Source organism: Canis lupus, chromosome 24 (genome assembly GCF_003254725.2).
Source record: "Canis lupus dingo isolate Sandy chromosome 24, ASM325472v2, whole genome shotgun sequence".
Lineage (NCBI taxonomy): Eukaryota > Metazoa > Chordata > Mammalia > Carnivora > Canidae > Canis > Canis lupus.
In genome coordinates, this window is record NC_064266.1 from 34,289,005 (window position 1) to 34,308,814 (window position 19,810).

The window sequence follows — 19,810 nt, forward strand, 5'->3', positions numbered from 1 at the left end:
AGGCATCGTTTTAGAAGAAGCAGCTTAAAGATGTGCTCAAGCAAACCAGGAAGAAAACTAAGAGAGAGGGGCATCTAGGTGGCTCAGTTGGTTGAGCATCCAACTCTTGGTTTCAGCTCAGGTCACAATCTTGGAGTCTTGGGATCAAGCCCCACGTTGGGCTCTGCACTTAGTGCAGTCTGCTTGTCCCTCTCTCTCCTCCTCTGCTCCTCCCTACTTGCGCTCCTCCCCTCCTTGTGCCTGTGCTCACTCTCTCACTCTCTCTCTCTCTCTCTCAAATAAATAAATAAGATCTTAAAAAAAAAAAAAGACTTGGAATCCAAGAAAAAGTGGATCTCATCTGGAAATGCAGTAAAAGGACATCTCAGGATGCTACAGCAAGCCTGAAGATGATCCAGTCCACACTGGAACATCCTGTCACCGAGGAGGAACATCTTTGATATGGAGGGTGTGGCCAAATTTGAGATTCTAATGAAGACACATCATTGGAAACTAGAAAAGAATTAAAGAAATCAATAAACTCCTGCAAAAACAAAAAGTTATTCCAGACAGGACATGGCTCCTACATCGACACACCGGGATATGGCATGATTTTAACTGAGAAAGAGCGCAGGAAAGGACGTGACCTTGATAGGAGGAACTGTCTCCTGAAAGCGGCTCTAGGGTTAAGACATCTGACACCCAGAGAAGGAAGGGAAATCCCAGCATCACTGGGCTCTGCAGGGAACAGTAATCACAAGATGTGAGTGCTCTTTACTGGTTACCAGCTTTGAAAAGCAGCATCTAGACAGAGCCCAGGAGATGGAAGTGCAGCTCTGAAACCAAATGCACGAATAAGTCTGTCCATGTTGGCAGCGCAAAAATAAGGCTAACAACGCTGCTCAAATCGGAGCTGGGAGGAGTGGAGGAAGGGGTGGGGACGCTGGACGCCGGCAGCCATCATCTTCCATGGGGGATTTACTGTTTTAGCCGAGGAAAGTGTCCAAAGTGGATGGTCTTAGAAATAAAGGGCCTCACATATGTGAAAAATGCAAAGTCCTGGAAAAATGAGGGACATTACCAGGAGCTAAACCCTCATCTTTGGCATTACTCAGTCAAGAGCTATTGTCTAAAGTTGGCAAATTGGGAAGTAAAGAAGGCATAAGTATGTTACTTAAGAGTTGTGGAGGTAATCCCCAGGATTGTTAAAAACAGGAGCATTTAGAAGCAGTTGGGTTTATGGTGAGCAGTGAATGTAAAAAAAAAAAAAAAGGTAGTACTTCATTTTTCCCAATGAGTTATATGATTTTTATTGTTGTTTTTGGACTGGTCTCCTCCATTTTCGAGCTTTTATGTGGAAGGCAAGAACAGGCTTCTTGGTTCTGGCATCTGTGGGTTGATAGGAGCCCAGAATTGGCCATCAGAATCCACTTTACACAGCTGAGGTTGGATGGGGACCCAGTGACACATCAGTGAGTCACATGTTTTATAACTTAAAGATAATGTTTTTCAAGATTTCTCTCTCCTCCCGGGGAATTAATTTCTGCAGACATTAAGTCAGATGCAAGCAAGTCCATTTGTCTCCATTCTCTTCCTCTCTTTCATCACAGCGTGTGTTCGTGTGGGATTTGGATGAGACAATAATTATTTTTCACTCCTTACTCACCGGGACTTTTGCATCCAGATATGGGAAGGTAAGAATCCATTTTGTCTCTTCTCTCTCTCTCTCTCTCTCTCTGTGTCTCCCTCTCTCTCTCTCTTTTTTTTTCAACATGACAATCTGTCCAGCTGGTTTGTCCTGGGAATTGTGGGGGTAGTTTATGAGACGCCTTCTCCAACTAAAGCTGCCCCTCTGGGTCAGTCTGGGTTTGAGAACTCCTATGAAATTTTTCCTCGACATGTGAAAATTTAATTAGCTTCCCCTCCTGTCATCCCCCAATGCCTTTCTTCCAACACACAAGGCGTTCAGCATCCACTTGGTAGGATATAAGCTTAGAGGCTTCAGCTGTCTCCCTCCTAAGAGGGCGAGGATACACTGGCCAAAAACAGTAATCTTAGCTAAAAAACGAGGTAAAGTATTTTTCTGGTTCCCTGTTGTTTATCTTAGTGTCTCCGGCAGATGAATTCCATTTTCCTTCCGTTTCTCTGAGACGAGGGGGAGGCGTTTTCTCAGCTCCGGCGTGGACCTTCGCCACAGCTTTGCAAACATATCATCAAGTTATATCGGAGAACCGTCCAGTTAGAATTCTGGGCAAAGGCTGTCAGCTGAGGGGTGGTGAAGGCAGGCAACACGGACCCCACCTTAATAATGCAAAAACGAACCGGGCAGATAGCAGGCAAGGCCTGCCGATTCTTTGCCTTGGCCCTGTTGCCTCCCCGGCAGACCACATGTGGATGCCATCTCTGCAGGGAGACAGGTGGGGGTGGAGAGACAGAGCTTTCGAGAACAGGCGAGCCATCATCTCATCCGAGGTGAGCGACCTGCTGGCAGCTGCCTCCACGCATGGGTAGGAACCATGAGACTCACCAGCGCCTGGAAAATATTTCTGTTTCTGTTTAGAGACCAGAAATATGATTTGACATCACCTCATGGCTTTTCCAGCTGCTCGTGTTTTTTATGGGGGTTATAACAAGCTGGATGTGTAATTAGTGGGATAGATTTATCATCTGCCATTATGTTGTAAAGAATATAAAAATGGTGTCGGTGGTGCAGAAATCTCTTGCCACGTAGGAATGCCGTTAATATGTCTAGCAGTGCCTGCGGGAAATCCGGCGTGCGTTCTTGGATGGAGCACAGCTTAGGTAGAGGATGGCAGAGTCAGAGCTGCTGAAAACACCAGAGTGGACTTGGCAGCCATTGCAAAAGGTTGGGCCATCCCAAAGGGCCTAGAGTAGTGGGTTGCCCACTCGGTCTGGGTGTGTTTGGGGTTTTCTAACCACCCTGGTTAAGTTCCCTTCCCCCCCACCTAAAGAAAACATGCCTTCACCCTTCCTGCCCTTAGAGATAGCCCACTCTGAAGTTCTACAGCGGGACAGTTGGGTTCTGGTAGATAGTGTAGGGCTGTGTAATCTTGGGGATGGTCTTTGTGTCTATGCCAGCACCGTTCCAGAAACCCAACTGTGAGCATCCTCAAGACAGGCACAAAGCCCAGAGCACCTTTCTGAGCCCATGCCACCTGAGCCGCGTCAGTCCTCTTTGCCAGAGGGGTCCTCCTCCAACACAAGCCCCGATCGTGCCGCTTCCTTTCTAGAAAATGGTCACCAGCTTCCTCGTCGACAAACCCTAACCCCAGCCCCGCAAGGCCCTTCATGAGCTGGCTCCCGCCCCACTCTGCAGCCCCATTTCCCACTACTCATCCTAAATTGCTTTCTGCCCTCAAACTCAGCCAATTGTCTCTCATCTCTGCTGGGTTTCTCCCAGGAAGCACCAGGCACAGAGCAGGAAAGTGAGGCAGGGGCAGTACAGGTTGCATAAATAGTTACTCCTACAGATGAGGCTCAGTCCCACCAGAGGCCCCCAGGAGACTTTAGAACATACATCCCAGGTTGACACTGGAATGAGTGAGGGTGCTGGGATATTTACCCACATATTCCCTTCTGTCATAGGCTGAAGGCTCTACTAAGAGTATTACCTCCCTGCACTGCCCGCCGGCCCCAAGGAACCCCTAGAGTATGGTGCTAACAATTGAAAGCCTCTGCATGTAGAGGAATGGCAACAGCTGAAGGGAAATGGGGAAGGGGCACACTGGAAGCCTCTGCTGTAATCTGGAATATTCTAGCATGTTCTTTCACTAGATTAAATCTTAGTTTCAGTTCTCATTAGCTTCCTTCAAGAGGACTTTGCTAACCACTCCCCTTTATCTAAATTGCAACTCTTCTTATTACTGTGTTTTTCATGCATAATTATGCACTCACCGTCTGCCTCCCTTCTAGGCTATATGTACCATCAGGGCAGGGTCCGCGAACGTGTGCCTGGCCAGAATTGCTCAATAAATATTTGTTGCATGAATAAGTCAGAACAATCCTCTAGAATGAAAGCTACATGATGACAGGCACATTTTTTGCCCTGTTTTGTTCATTGCTTTATCCTCAGTTCATAGAACAGTCTCCCCCGCCCCCTGCGACTTAGAAGGCGCCAAATAAATATTTGTCGAAGGAAGGAAGGAAGGAAAATAGTATCAAAACAAAAAATGCCTAGCTGGTGGCCACCGACCAAATTCAGCCTGCAGACATTTTTGTTTGGCCCCTAGAGTGTTTGAAAAAATGTGAATTTGTCGCCAACATTTAAAAATCAGGAGATTGTACAGACCAAAACAATCCAGATTTCCAACTCTTCTTGAAAAATTAGAAAATCTGGCAATCCTACATTCTCATGTGGCAGCAATCAACAGGAGCTGAGTAGCGACTAGCCTCCTTAGAGGGGGCGTCTGCTGTGCAGCCCAACCACAGCCCCCACTTGGCCTGTTTAACCCACTTATGGGAACCTCCTGGCCCCACTGGCATCTGAGTGCCAACACCTATGCTGGAATTTCAGAACCACTGAAGGCCGGAGTTGGAAGGACCTAGGAGACCAACATGCACAAATAGTCTTCATAGTACAGAAGGAGAAACTGAGGCCCAGAGAGAGTAAGATCACCCAGGAGAGAGTAAAAGTCATATATCAGGCTCACTTGCCTGCCTGTGAGCACCCAGGATGTCCAGGGAAAGCTGAGATGAGAAGCTCTTGGAGCATCCCAGGTCCCCTGTGCCATGTTCACTCCAATTCTAGAATTCACCACTCCCTCCTCCAGTTCTCCCCTAGGTAAGGAATGGGGGCTTTTTATTTTCATTTGCTAAAGCCAGCCACCCCGAGGGAGACCCAAAATAACCATGGCTTAAGCAAGACAGTTTATTTCTTCCATGTAGCAGTCCAGGCGTGAGCAGCTCCAGCTGGTAGGGCTGCTACACAGCACCAGGCACCAAGGCCCTATGTGTTCCCTGTCATCCCTAGACCATTGCCCTCATAGGCAAGATAAAACCTAGCTCACCCCCATGGTACATTCCACTCAATGGGAAGAGGGAACAGGAAAAGAAGAATTTACTCCTCTTTATTTTACTTCCTTTTTATTTTTTTTCCCCTCTCTGCTAAGGGCCAGATACAGAACCTATACATATCATTTCTATTCGTATCCCATTGGCTGGAACCTGATCACATGGCCACAGGTAGCTGCAAGGGAGTCTGGGAAATGCAATTTCATCACGTGCACCATTAAAGTTCAGACAGAAAGGAAGAATGGATATTGGACAGCTAGCGTTTTCCTAGCACAAAGTACCATCTAATAAGACGAAGAACAATGAAAGAGAAAAATGTTGAAGAATGTAGAGGGCAATCGTATTTGTAGTTCTGAAGCTCCAAAGAGAGGTCTGGGCTACAGCAATAAACTTGGAAATCAGAGAAGTATCAAGGACCTAGAGGAACAGGAGCATGAGCCCCATCTTGCTGACAGAGTAACTGAGACACCGGGGGGTTATGTAGTCAAGGTATTCATAATAGAACAAAAATATGTGGCCTTGACTTTTGGCCCACAACTCTTCCTCTTTGTGCTTTTCCAGAACCTACAGCTATGTGGAGCTCATTATTAATTACTGGTATCAAGCAGGAGTCAGTTTGAAGCATGCAGTGTTTAAGCTATAAAGGGTATTTATTGAATCATAATAATTGAAACACTCAGAGGAATCTGGAATTCAGGTTGGGCTGGATCCAGGAACACAAGCAATGTTCTCGGGGCTTGGTCTTTCTGTATCCCTCAGCTGACCCTCTCCATAGAGCAACTCCCTGTCAGCAATCCCAACTGAAAAAGAAGGCCTACTTCCTGAATTCCAGCACAACTCTCAGGCTTGAATCTCATTGGCCCAACCTCTGTGGCTCTGATTAGCCAGCCCAGATCAAGAGCTGATGCCCAGAGAGAATAGAGGAGCAGATCAGCTCCATCCCTACCAAATGCACAGAATGGGGGAGGGATGTTTCCCAAAGGAAACTGAAATGCTCTTTCCAGAAGAGGGTGAGGACCGCGGAGGTCCAGAATGGGCTCTGAAGGCCGAGACAGCCTGTACATCCATGCCAGCGCCCAGGCCCAGCGGCTCTTTGCCTGTGGCCTCTGCATTGAGCACTGTCCAAGAAGCAGAAATCATACCAATTGTGGTCCCAGCCAAAGGGGTAACTTGCTGTTTACTTAGGGAAATAAGACCAACAGAGCTAAAATGATTAAGGAATGATTCAAAACAGAGTGTTTGAATTTTCAAACAGAAACTGGGCTCTCTTCCTGTTCCCAATCAGAGGCATGTGCTGCTCGAGGCTGTCATCTCTCCACTTCCTTTCCATCTCTTCCTACCCGGTGCTCAGCGCCAGAGCAACCCCTTGGTAGCTGTACCTCCCCTCATCTTGTGGATCCATTAGAAATTCCCTGGAGAGCTGGAGCAGCCAGCAATCGCCGCCTCTTCCCTAACCTCTCCTCCTCCCACCCCGCTCCCAGCAGTCCCTGAACTCTACTTTTTTCCAGCCCGGATTAGGCAAATGCAAGGTGGTCAGGAGCCTTTCTTTGCCTGTGGCCAGGAGAGGACTCTAAGAAGGATTAATCAGCAGTCCACCGCCCAGGGGTTCACAGTGAGTCCGCCGGACTCCTCCCTTTGTGCCTTGCTTTCCAGGCAGCTCAGTATCGGTTGGAAAGTCAACTCTGGGACCAGCTGTGTGTGTCTTTTTAATAACAGCTTTCCGGAGATCTAGTCCCCATGCCCTACCTGCACGTTCCAGTCTGTACAATTCAGCGATGTTTAGCATCTCACAGAGTTGTGCAACCATCACCACCATCTAACTTTAGGATGTTTTCATCACCCCAGAAGGAAAGCCCGTGCCCCTAAGCAGTCACTTCCCTATCTCCCCCAGGCCCTGGCAAACTACAAATCTACTTTTGGCCTCCAGAGATTTGTCTCTTCTAGACATTTATTATAAAATAAATCATACAATATGTGGTCTTTTGTGACCTGCCTCTTTCACTTAGCCTGCTGTTTTCGAGATCTATCCATGCTGTAGAGAATACCACCCCTCCGTCCCTTCTCATTGCTGTGTGATTCTCCCTTGTATGGACTGGACTGCGCTTTGCTGTCCCTTCGTGAATTGAGGGACCGTTAGGCTTCGGGCTGTTATGAATAATGCTGCGTACATCGAGGATGAGCTTTTGCATGGACATCTGTCTTCAGTTCTCTTAGGTGTGTACCTGGAGTGGAATTGCCGGGTCATATGGTAACTCCGGGTTTAACATTTTGACAAACTGCCAGACTGTTCTCCAGAGCAGTTGCATCATGTGACGCTCCCCTACGTAGTATAGTATGTAAGGGTTCCAATTTCTCCACTTCCTCACCAACACTTGTTAGTATGTCTTTGGTTATAGTTCTCCCAGTGGATGTGAAGTGGTGGTTTTGAGTCGTACGTCCTTAATGACTAATTATGTTGACTAATGATGTTTTTGTGTGCTTTTGGCCATTGGTAGTATCCTCTTTAGAGAAATATTTCTTCAGATCCTTTGTCCACTTCTTAATTGATCTGTATGTCTTTTTCTTGTTGACCTCTAAGAGTTCTTTATATATTCTGGATGTGTATGTGATTTGCAGTCTTTTGCAATGGCAGATATGTGGATTTGCAAATATTTTTTCCCCATTCGGTGGGTTGTCTTTCGCTTTGTGGATGGTGTTCTTCGAAGTATTTGAAGTATTTCCGGGGACAGGGATTGAAATTAAATTTGAGAAAAGACAGCCAGGGAAGGAGGCCTTATGGAGAAGCTGAATGTTGAATAAAGACTTAAAGGAAGTAGAGGAACAGATATTTGACAGAGGAGCAGAGGGAAAAGCAAGCGCAAAGCCCCGGAGGCAGAAGTTGCCTGGTGGATTTTAGGAAGCTGACATGGTTGGAGCAGAGCAAGCAAGGAGGAGAGTAATAACTCACCAGGCTTTGACTCTGAAGTGGGAGCCATGGAGGCTTGGAGTAGAGGAAGGACAGGGTCTGAGTTCTATTTCTAAAGAATCCCTCTGGCTGTTCCCCTGAGGAGAGCAGACCACAGGGGAGCAAGATTGGAAGCAGGGAGACCAGTGAGCAGACTACTGCAAAGGTCCAGCTGAAAGATGGTGTTTGTTTGGAGCAGGGTGGTAGAGGTGGAGTGGTGAGCAGTGTGGCAGTCTGGATATATTTTAAAGACAGAATCAACCACAGATAAAGAGTGCAACACGAGTCCACACTGGGCTACAGAGAAGTCCTGTTTTCCATCCAGGATCTTCCTCTGAAGAGACCTGACCTGTTCGCCTCCCTATTGCCAACTAGCGAATTCTCTTGAACAAATTATCCTATTTTTTTGCACGATGCGCTATATGCCAAGTACTCTGCTGTGAGCGCTATTATTTTTTAAGTTGGACCTCACATGCAGACGTTGAGTTATTCATACTCTTTGTGCACACGAAGCTCCTCTCGTTTCACGGGGGTGCGCTGTGCGTTTCCTTTTAGACCCATTTGGATCTTCCTCCTCCCCTCCCCATAGTTTAATGCTGTAGATTCTGTTTGTTTTCCTGTGAAATATATGCTGGTTTTTTTGTGTGCATTTCTGTCACAGATACGAACGGCGTTGTTTAAACACCCAGTGTTTCTCACTTTTCTCCTTCAGCTCTGGTTTTAGATCCTTCCACGTGGCCATACATCCAGGGTCTGACTCACTGGTTCCCAACTGGAGGTGACTTGTCCCCCAACGGCCATTTGGCAATGTCACAACCATTATTGGTTGTCACAACTTAGAGGGGTGCTACTGGCATCCAGTGGGTGGAGGCCAGGGCTGCTGTGAAACATCCCACAATGCACAGGTTGCCCCCACCGCAGAGTTATCTGACCCCAAATGTACGTAGTGCTGCAGCTGAGAAACCCTGTGTCTAATGGCTGCTCTGAATTCCATGTTTACCTTCTCCACCCTCCCCACGAAAAGGACACCCAGGACCCCTCAACTCCCACCCTCACAGACATGGCAGCAACAAGCATCCTTCAGGGAGCGCTTGAGCTTGGAGTGTTCGCTCTCACCGCATCCCCACCACAAACCTGTAAGGCATGGCTGTCCTCTTACCCCCATTTCTGGAGAAACCGACACTCAAAAGGTGGCTGAGTCACCCAGTTTGGAAGGGATGAAAGCCAAGGTGTGGCCTACTGCTCTCAACCGTGCATCTAAACTGTATCCCCAGCGATCCGTGTGAATGTTCTCAGGGTAAAAATGAAAACCCACTGGAGGGGAACCCTTCTACTTGACCCTGAGCTCCAAGAGTGCAGGGACTGGGTCTGATGTGTTCATAGCTTTGTCCCCTGGCACTCAGCAGCACCTGGCACAACTGCCTGACAAATATTTGTTTAATAAGCAAATAAATAAATAGTTTGCAGGCAGGGAGTTGTAAATGCAAGCGATTGCAAGCACTGCAGAATTGAGATTCCAGGGTGCCTGCCCTCAAGGGAACAGATGTCCACACACATGACAAGACAGGGGCTCGTCAGCATCTCTCCGGGGCCACGATGCTGGGTGCCAGCCTGACCTGGCCTCACCCAGAGCTTGGCCCACAGCAGGGGCTCCGCGAAGGCCATGGAGCATTGAGCAAGTGGCCCCTCTAGGCAGGCCAGGGGCCAGGGACATTCCGGCATGTGGGGAACCTAGGCCGGAACCACGTGGCCCTTGATGCCTGCCTGAGCAGAATCCCATCCAGGGTTTCCTTCCGTGGCACCTTTTAAAGAGCCATGCCCTGCTCATCAGAAAAAAAGATTCGAGGTTTAACACTGGCAGTGCAGGGCCAAATCTGGCATAAAGACAGGTTTAGTCTGGCCCCCTGCATTTCCTTAAATTCTCAATTCATTGCCAATGAGTTTTTTGTTGTTGGTTTTGTGTGTGTGTGTGTGTGTGTGTGTGTGTGTGTGTGTTTTTGTTTGTTTGCTTGTTTGTTTTTGTTTTGTTTTTTTTTGAGAGAGAGAGAGAGCGCACGCACACATGCATGTGGGGGCGAGGGGCAGAGGGAGAGAGAAAATCCTAAGCAGATTCCATGCCCACCACAGAGCCCGATGTGGGGCTCGATCCCACCACCCTGAGATGGTGACCTGAGCCAAAACCAAGAGTCAGACACTCAAATGACTGAGCCACCCAGGCACCCTGCCAGTATTTTTAAACCTGGCTATTTTACATAAAAATCTGGATGCCTCACTTCTCTTAAAGACCGGGGAGGTCTGATAACGCCAGGCCTGAGTTTCCAAAGAGTGGGGACCCTTGACAGGACACGTGCCCCCCAGGTACACCTCACCCCCCTCACTCCCTGGAACAGAGGGTTACACGTGCCACCTGGGCGCCAAGCCTTTCCACTCCTGTGTGGTGCTCTTTGTCCCCAGAGACACATATTTGTGACCCACCGATGCCAGGTGGTGCCCAGAGCGTGTGCGATATGCAGGGGCAGAGAGGATTGGCCCCCAGTTCCCTCCAGCGACCTCTCAGCCTTGTCAGGTAGTTCTAGGCAGGGCCTTTGGTGTCCTCTGAGGAATATGGGCTGTCGCCTTCCCCTCAGGCACATATCCCGGGATCCTGTTTGCTGGGGGCTCTGTTGTGTTGGGGTGGTGCAAACCCCTGCCACCAGCACTCCTCCCCTCTTCCAGCAACTGGAAGGGAAGCGGCGCTCCTCACCCCGTGTCCACTCTCCGCCCTTCCTGCCGAGGCCTAAACGCCCTGTCGATGGCTCCGAGCACCACGGCACTGGCCAGAGCACCACTGCAGTGGTTCATTTCTCCCTGGGGTTGCTTGGCAACAGGATCCCATCACCATCATCATTATGGAGTGGCTGGGATGGAACTCTCACTAGAGGGGTGCTGGCAGCACCCCGCCCTGTCCCCGAAGCCCTCCCCACTCCTGTGGGCATGACGGCCTCCCTCCGCTGGGACCTGTGACACTCTGGGGTGTTCCTTGCAGTCTCCCAGATGTCCCCAGTTGTGCACAGCAGTCACCTGCTCATTGACCTCGTTGACCTCGTTGACCTCCTTCCCCCGCCCCCACTTCCTTGCTCAGCCACCAGAGCTTCCCTGGGGTCTCCTCCCCGTGAACTGCTGGCTCCCAAAGCCTAGGCCTAGGGGCTGCTTCCGGGGAGCCCCAGACTAAGACCGCAACGAGGTCTGGATGTTCAGACTTCCTCCCAATCACAAAAATGGGAACTCCTCAGTGTCAGAACCCATAACATAAGCCCTCCTGAAGTGTGTCCTGGGCACCAGCATCTGCGGGGAGCTGCTAGAAATACAGAGTCTCGGGGAGGAGGGGGGATGGGGTGACTGGGTGATGGACACCAAGGACGGCACTTGATGGGATGAGCACTGGGTGTTATGCTATATGATGGCAAATTGAATTTAAATTTTTTAAAAATCCTTTATCTTCAACATACACTTGTAAATCTAAGTTGTTAGAAGAAGGAAAGGTGACTTGCACCAAAGTCACGGTCCTGATGACATTTAGAGCTCCAAGGACTGAAATCAGAATGTCACTATATTTTGGAGGAGGTGGCACCTCTGGCCCCTGAAGGATGACAGTGACATGAAACCATTGCAAATATGACCAATGGGCATTCAGAACAGCCAGATATAGCCCCACATTTTAAATACAGCAATTCAAAATTCAGATGGATGAAGATTCCTTTTATAAGAATTCTGTAGAGATGCTCTAAATAGTGCCCCTGACTTATTTAAAATATTTAGATTTGAGGGGGATCCCTGGGCGGCTCAGCGGTTTAGTGCCTGCCTTTGGCCCAGGGCGTGATCCTGGAGTCCCAGGATCGAGTCCCACGTCGGGCTCCCTGCATGGAGCCTGCTTCTCCCTCCTCCTGTGTCTCTGCCTCTCCCTCTTTCTATGTCTATCATGAATAAAAAAATAAATAAATCTTTTAAAAAAATAAATAAAAATAAAATATTTAGATTTGAAATAAAAAATTTTAAACTCAAAAAAATAAAAAAAATGCAGAGTCTTGGGTCCCAGGCATCCTGAACCAGAATGGACATTGAAACCTGACCCCCAGGTAATCCCCTCACAGGTTAGTCTGTGCAGCAAGATGTAAGCCATGAACGCACTGGGTGATGACTGTCCTCGTGGACCCCGCCAGCCCGCCAGCCTCTTTGTGCATCTGGAAGGGGCTGGGTAGAAGGAGCCCGGCCAGGTCTTGGCTCTACACACAACCCCCCCCCCCCCCCGGCCCCTCTGCCCCCTCCGACCAGCCACCGTCCTCCCCCACTCCTCAGCGGGTGTTATTACGTGATTCCGGCTCGGATTCCGGAATCCAATACCCAGCGCGGTGCCATCAGGATTCAATCAGATCCAGTTGGCGATACACGGCCGAGCCTGTCCGTTACTGCTTTACAAACTGAGAAGAAATAAAAAACCCCGGTTTTATGACCCAGCAGTTAAAAACTATTTGTAGAAGTTGCTACGGTTCAAATCAAAAGTGCCCTCCCTGGAGGACTATTAGTTAATTCGGAGGACCACAGATTCTTTCCTTTTCTTTCTTTTTTGCTCCGTCTACCTTGAGATGCGGCTCTAATTCACCTCTGCCGCTCAGACCTCTCGAGCTTTCCATCCTTTGACAAACACAAGCCAAAGTGCTTAAGGACATCTGTTTATTTTATTTCTTTAATGAGAAAACCTTCCAATTTCTCCGGGCTCAGCTGTGTTTATTTACACTCTGTTAGCCGTGTGAGGCAAGCGCCTTGGAAGTTTAAAGGCCTGGCGAGGCCCTCGCAGCGGCCCCCAGCTCTGAAATGGAGTCAGCCCTGCCCAAGGAAAACAGAGTCCTTGGAACTCTATAAAATAGATTTTCAAAATAAATACTGCCTAATTCACTCGGTAGATGTGGATTAAGTCAAGATGAAGACAATTTGGAAAGGATTTTCTGAGGAAGTCGGAGATTTCTTTCCCCCACTGGGGGTTAAACCTTGTATTTAAATCTTTGTTTTTTTCCCCCTCCAGCTCTCCTTTCGGTGAAGTGAAAGGTATTTAGTCTTTGTGGCTAATAAAGAAATGAGGACTTTGATGGGCCTTCGAGAGTGGTGATTATTTTCTTTGTAGGACCAGGGCTGGTGACTTGGCTGGCCACACCACTCTCATCCATTAGGGCAAGAAGCAAGCATCTGTGGTTGTCATTCTGGCGGGGGTGGGTGAGGAAGAGGTTGGAAATGCTTTGAAAGATGTCCTAGAGGTGAATGACAGTTGGAGGGGCCGTGGGCAGGGGGTGGTACCCTTTGTAGATTTAATCCCCTGTAATAATGCTTCCCTGAGCCCGTGGGCCTCCATGCCAAGTGCCTCTGCTTATGTATTTTAGAGCATTAAAGGATTATTTCCAACATAAAATATATTTTAGAGATGGTTTGGGGTCGTCAGAAAAGTGCTCATTAGCAGGGACTTCCTTTGAAGCCCTGTGCTCTCTGTTGCTTGGAGAGACCATTTCCTTGCAGAATCAACTTAGGTTGTGGGTTTTCAAGCTGGTTAAGACCCCTGATTTTTCCACCCACAAATTTAACAAATGCGGACTGACCGCTTCCCAAGACTTCTTTCACCAACTTTTTGTTGTTGTTGTTGTTGTTGTTTCCTTCTTTAGTTCTGCCTTTCAGTGAATGCTGAAGGGGATCTGAAAAAAAACGTAATAATTAAGAAGGGGGATTTAAATCACCTATGCAAAACCTACAACAGCCTGTAGGTTGGGCTGGTTGGGCTCGGGCAAGAAGCTCTTTGTCTTCTGTAAATACAGAGCTTGGTGCTCACAATGATAAGGAATGAAAAAAAATCCTAGGCACCCCTGTGAACCTAAATAATGAGAACAATTTTCCCTTACACTTAACTAGCAGGTTGAGAAGCTGCCTCCCCCGTCACCCCACCTGCACTTTTTACGGTACTTATTTTCCAACAATAGGGCTCTTGAGCTGTCCCAAGATCGCTGGAATTGCCGAGAGCCTTTAGGGGTGAGGGTGTCACTCGATGAATGGCAGGAAGGTATCAGCGCGGTTGTATTGGGGATTGACTTTGACAGGGAATTAGGAGGTTCCCCCCACCATGCCTGCTTCCCCCCACTTCCTCTGTGAACTAGTGAACTTGTAGGCCCTTCCGATGGCAGAGGGGGAGATCTCTGATCCAGGTCCCCCATGGGGCCTAGTTCAAAATTGAAATAAGTAGTTTTAGAATCTCTTTAGGGGGCACCTGGGTGGCTCAGTGATTGAGTGTCTGCCTTCGGCTCAGTCCCGGGATCAAGTCCCACATTGGGCTCCCCACAGGAAGCCTGCTTCTCCCTCTGCCTGTGTCTCTGTGTGTCTCTCAGGAATAGATAAATAAAATCTTAAAAAAAAGAATCTCAAAAAAAAAAAAGAAGAATCTCTTTGGAAATGTCCATCAACGGATGAATGGATAAACACATCTTAGGATGTTCATACAATAGAATATTTTTCAGCCATTAAAAGACACAGTGTGCCGATCCACGCTACAGTGTGGACAGACCCTAAAAACATTATGCTACATAAAAGAAGCCCAACGCAAAAGGTCATACGTGTGTGATTCCATTTCTATGAAATATCCAGAATATGTAAATCCATACACATAGAACACAGCTGGGTGGTTCCCAGAGCCTCGGGTGGGTGTGGGGGAAATGGGGAGCAGCAGCCTCGTGGGTACAGGCTTTTCTTTTGAGCTAATGAAAATATTTAGGAACTAGAGAGGGGTTTGTTCATCGGAATCAAGTGATGTTTCCTGAAGGGCACCTGGAACTAGAAAACGATCCACATTTTTTATTTGAAAAATAAGTAGGGTTTTTTTTTTTAAGATTTAATTTATTCATTCATGAGAGACAGAGAGAGGGAGGAAGAGACACAGGCAGAAGGAGAAGCAGGCTCCATGCAGGGAGCCCGATGCAGGACTCAATCCCAGGATCATGCCCTGAGCCAAAGGCAGATGCTCAACCACTGATCCACCCAGGTGGCCCCAAAAATTAGGAATTTTTTTTAAAAAATCTCTTCACTGGGTTTTGGGGTCAGGGTAACACTGGCCTCATAAGTGAGGTGGGAGGACCATCTTCTGTTTTCTGAAAGAGATTGTCCAGAATTGGTGCTCATTTCTCGAAATGTGTGGTGGAATTCTCCAGTGAAACTATCTGGACCTGGAAATTCTGTTTCTCAGGAGGTTTTTCACCCTGAATTCAATCCCTTTAATGCTGGATGCTGGTTCATCCTGGGTGAGTTTTGGTAGTTTGTGGTTTTTGAGGAATTCATTTCGCTCATTGTCGAGTTTATGTGTAAGAGCTAAAAAAAAATAAAAAAATAAAAAAAAATTTTTTAAGTATTTACTTTTATGATGACTTTCCGTTTGTAACATACCCATACCCAGAAGCCTCCAATTCAGGGATAAGAGCTATAAACCCCTCCCCCCACGTGCATGGCACAAGGTCACGAGTCATCCACTTGGTCCTCAAGACAAACCCACAAAGGCAGATGTGGTGCTCCCCATCCTACCCAGAAGGACCTTACCCCGACCACCAAGCTAGTGAGCGGTAGAGAAAGAATCAGACCCAAGAGCTCCAAAGGCCGTTCTGAGCCCCAAGGCCACCTGAGCACATGACAGCCGATCACAAAGCCCCCAGGTGTAGGGCCAACCTTCAGACCTTCACTCCCACCTAGTTGCTCCCTGTGTCAGAATCATGCTGGGGGAAGGAGGGGGGCCAACAGGCCACAAGTGACTCTCAACAACATTTTTTGTTGCATTTTTTTAATTAGTTGCCAGCATTTAAAATCGGGAGGTTTCAAGGCATACGTGGGTGACTCGGTTGATTGAGGCTCCGAATCTTGGTTTCAGCTCAGATTGTAATCTCAGAGCTGTAAGATCAAGCCCCACATTGGGCCCCGCAATCAGCAGGGAGTCTACTTGAGATTCTCTCTCTCCCTCTTCCTCTGCCCCTTGCCCTGCTCATGTGCTCGCACTCTCTCTCTCTTTCTCAAATAAATAAATCTCTTTTAAAAATAAAATTGGAAAATTCACATAGAAATTCAGATTTCTGGGTTCTCTTGAAAAATCCAAAGGTCTGGCCATGAGGCACCCCCAATCCCAACTGTCATCACTTGGCTGGAGCTGCATGGCAGCTGTCCCTTTAAATGGGGCAGGTGAGCTCCAGTTTGCCACAGACCCCACTACTCCCTGTTGCCTGAAGCCAAATATCAGTCATCATTACTCTCCTCTGCACGGTTGTTCCTCGCTAGGAAGAATAAAAAAGAAAGTTAAATATTTCTTGCAGCAGGAGTTGGAGAATGAAAGACAACAGAGCCATGTGTTTCACCTGGGCCATTCCGTTCATTCATGTGAGCTGCTTGGTCCCTGTCAGTCTAGCTGTCTTGGGTGCCTCATTTACAGAATGAAGCCCAAACTCAGTGAGCCGGCTTCCAGACCCTCCCAGAACCTCTCCCGCCTCAGCTCTGAGATTCTCAAGTTTATATTTTAGGCTACAGCTCTGCAGTTGCACCAAGAAACTCTGGGCCTTGGTCTGCTGTTCCCTCTCTACCAGGAACGCTTTTCTCATTTGCCACTGATTTTCCCAGCTAAGGCTCACTCAGCCTTCGGGTCTTATCCTGGATGACTCCCGCCTCCAGGAAGCTTTCCTTGACTGTGCTGGGTTAGGCATCCCTCCTGTGTGTTTCCTTAGCACCCTGCACTTGTCCCTCTTGCAGCGTTTATCACTACATGTTTTATTACCTCATTACTTGTCTGTCTCCCCAATGAGACTGCAACTCCTCCAGTCCAGGGATGGTGACTGTGTCTTCACTCTCTAAATAGCCCTACTTTCTAGCACAGCATGTTAGATGTGCCCCATAATTAGCTGTCAAATCAATTCTCTTTCAGTTAAAAGTAACAGAAACCCAACATAAGCTGACAAGCAGAAAAATGAATTCATTGGCTTTTATAACCAAAATGTTCAGGGATGGGTTGGCTTCAGGCACAGCTGAATCCAGGGGCTCAAGCAATGTCAGGAGAACTCGATTTTCTTTCATTTGCAGTGGCAAAAATTGCCCTCCAAGCAGCACGAGACCAACATCCTGCCAGCTCAGTAACCCCAGTGAATAGAGACTATCTTTTCCCCAGTAGTTCCAGTTAAGTCCCAGACAAAGCTGTCCTTGACCTGACTTAAACCAGTCACTCAGGGGGTAGCTGGGTCAGCTGCCTCATAACTACACAGATTGGGTGTGATGAAACTCAGGCTCCCCAAAAAACACTTAAGATGCTGTTACCAGGGCAGCCCGGGTGGCTCAGCGGTTCAGCGCCGCCTTCAGCCCAGGGCATGATCCTGGAGACCCGGGATCAAGTCCCACATCAGGCTCCCTGCATGGAGCCTGCTTCTCCCTCTGCCTGTGTCTGTTCGTCCCTCTTTCTCTCCCTCTGTGTGTCTTTCATGAATAAATAAAATCTTAAAAAAAAAAAAAAGATGCTGTTACCAGCAGGTGGGCTGGATGCTGAGCAGACAAGAACAGTGAGCACTCACTTCCACGTGTATGTCGTAAGCCACATGGAGGCCAAGAGCCTGCGTGGTCTTACCCAGCACATAATAGGTGCTCAATAAATAGTTGAGGATGAGGGGCACCTGGGTGGCTCAGCTGTTGAGCACCTGTCTTTGGTTCAGGTCGTGAACCCGGGGTCCTAGGGTCCAGTCCTGCATCAGGCTGCCCACAGGGAGCCTGCTTCTCCCTCTGCCTATGTCTCTGCCTCTGTGTGTGTGTCTCTCATGAATAAATAAATAAAATATTTTTTTTAAAGTTTGAAGGTGAAACATAATCTGGCCAGTTGCCAGAGCCCATGCCCTTAGATGTGGCCCTAAAGGGTCTGGTCCAGTTACCTCTATGCCATGCCCTCTTCTGGTACTCCTCCCCTCCCCCACTCTGTCCCAGCCACACTGTCCTCCTCGAAGGTACTCAGCTCTTCCAGGCACATTCCTGCCTCAGGGCCTTTGAACACTTGGTTCCCTCTATCTCAGATGCTCCTCTACCCACATGGCTTCCTCCCTCTCCCCCTGAAAATCTACTCAAATGCCACCTTCTCAGCAAATACCTCCTTAACCATTCTCTGAAATTGCCATACCTCCTACACAGCCCACATGCATGACGCAGACTCTTTGTCATATATTTTTTCCTGTAGTATTTCCCACCACCAACCAGAAGTAGGGAATGTGCACTGCTCAACTCTAGGAGGCACCACTTTCATGGTAGTCCATGTGAATGATGCTGCTAGAGTTATGCAGTGCACAACCTGTGCAGCCATACGTAACATCCCTGCCATGAGACATACTACAAATCTTGCTTAATTCATTTATACGACTCTTGTGTTTGCTGACCCATCCCAATGCCTGGAACAGTGCCTGGCACATAAAAGACACTCAGTAAATATTTGTGGTATAAATGAAAGGATGGATGAATGAATTTCTGTCACTCTCAACAATGCTGTACCTTGACAGCTAAGTTGAGGTGTGAGGGAAGAGGCGCCCCGTGTCCTGATGGATGTCCATGAGAACATTACCTCGGGACTGGGAGAAGCCACAGTGACCTCTAGCTCCTTCTCAGGGCCCTTCTGTAGGCGCTGGGAGTCCAGCTGACAGTATGCTGAGTGCTCTGTCACCACGTAAGAGGGAATTGATTTTGCTACTCAGAGTGGTTGTTTGTTCTCTCCTACCTTCCTCTCATTCTTTAGGTTCCTCGGTGGCGGTGGGGGGTGATGGGACACTTAGCACTGTTTGTCATACCACGACACACCCTCGGTGTTTGTAAGTCGTTTACGCCCGTATCATCAGCTCAGGCCAAACTCCCTCACTTTCCTGATCCTCAACACAAAGAAACCTTTGGGCTGAGAGATGACGGTCCAAGTCCTCTAGGGCTGAGTGACGGGGGGAGGAAGGGACAGGATCAGAGCAGACCCATCCTTGAGGCTGAGTTCCATCTGTTAGTACAGTGGGGATTCACAAGCCCCAGACCGTCATCTGTGAAATGGGTATAATAACAATCCCTACCTCCCCAGGTTCTTGGCTGCATAGGATGACTTGGGTCATGAAGGCAGCCCAGGTGATCTATTTTGGTTGTAAATCAGATCATTTCATTCTTCTTGCTTGAAGCCAGTCTCTGATCTCCAGTCACATTTTGAATAAAGTTCAGACTCCTCCTTATGGCCTCATCTGATGATCCCACAGTTCTTGCCTCCCACTCCCACTTCCTTAATATATTCATTGCACGGCCTTCCTTGTGTTCTCCTGCACACAGACCTTGCTCCTGCCTCGTGGCCTTTGCACTTGCTGTTCCTGCTACCTAAGCATCCCGCGGCCGGCTCCTTTGTTTCACTGGGGTCTTTGCTCAGGCGTCAGCTCCTCGGAGAGACCTTCCCTGCCCACTCCACCTCTAGTAGCCTTCCCCCAAACACACACCGTCAATCAGTCCTGCTCTCTGTTTCTCTCACCCTCCAGCACGTCTTCATGTTTCCTTTTCTTCAGAACACTTGTCACTAGGTGAAATGAAATGGTTTTTTAGTTTTGCATGGCCCTCCCCCATGCTCCCCCATGTGGGATCCCTGCAGCAAGGGACTGTCACTGAGAGCAAAATGACAGGATAGCATAGTGCTCTAGAACAAGAGTTGGCAAATTCTATCCATTCCGTGAGCCAACGCTGACCCGCCCCCTTTTTTTTTTACATAAAGTTTTATTGGAACATAGCTATGCCCATCCATTTACATGTTGCCTGTGGCTGCTTTTGTCCTGCCAC

General features: G+C 48.2%; 1 protein-coding gene across 3 annotated transcripts in view; it reads left to right on the forward strand.

Annotated features, from left to right (window-relative positions):
* The window catches only part of EYA2 (EYA transcriptional coactivator and phosphatase 2), a 262,669-nt gene that overhangs the window by 180,226 nt on the left and 62,633 nt on the right, over positions 1-19,810 (forward strand). For all 3 annotated transcript variants that reach the window (XM_049100621.1, XM_025470310.3, XM_025470311.3), the window contains one exon: positions 1,590-1,673. In XM_049100621.1, coding sequence (XP_048956578.1) covers positions 1,590-1,673 — 84 coding nt within the window. The remainder of the gene's footprint in view (positions 1-1,589; positions 1,674-19,810) is intronic.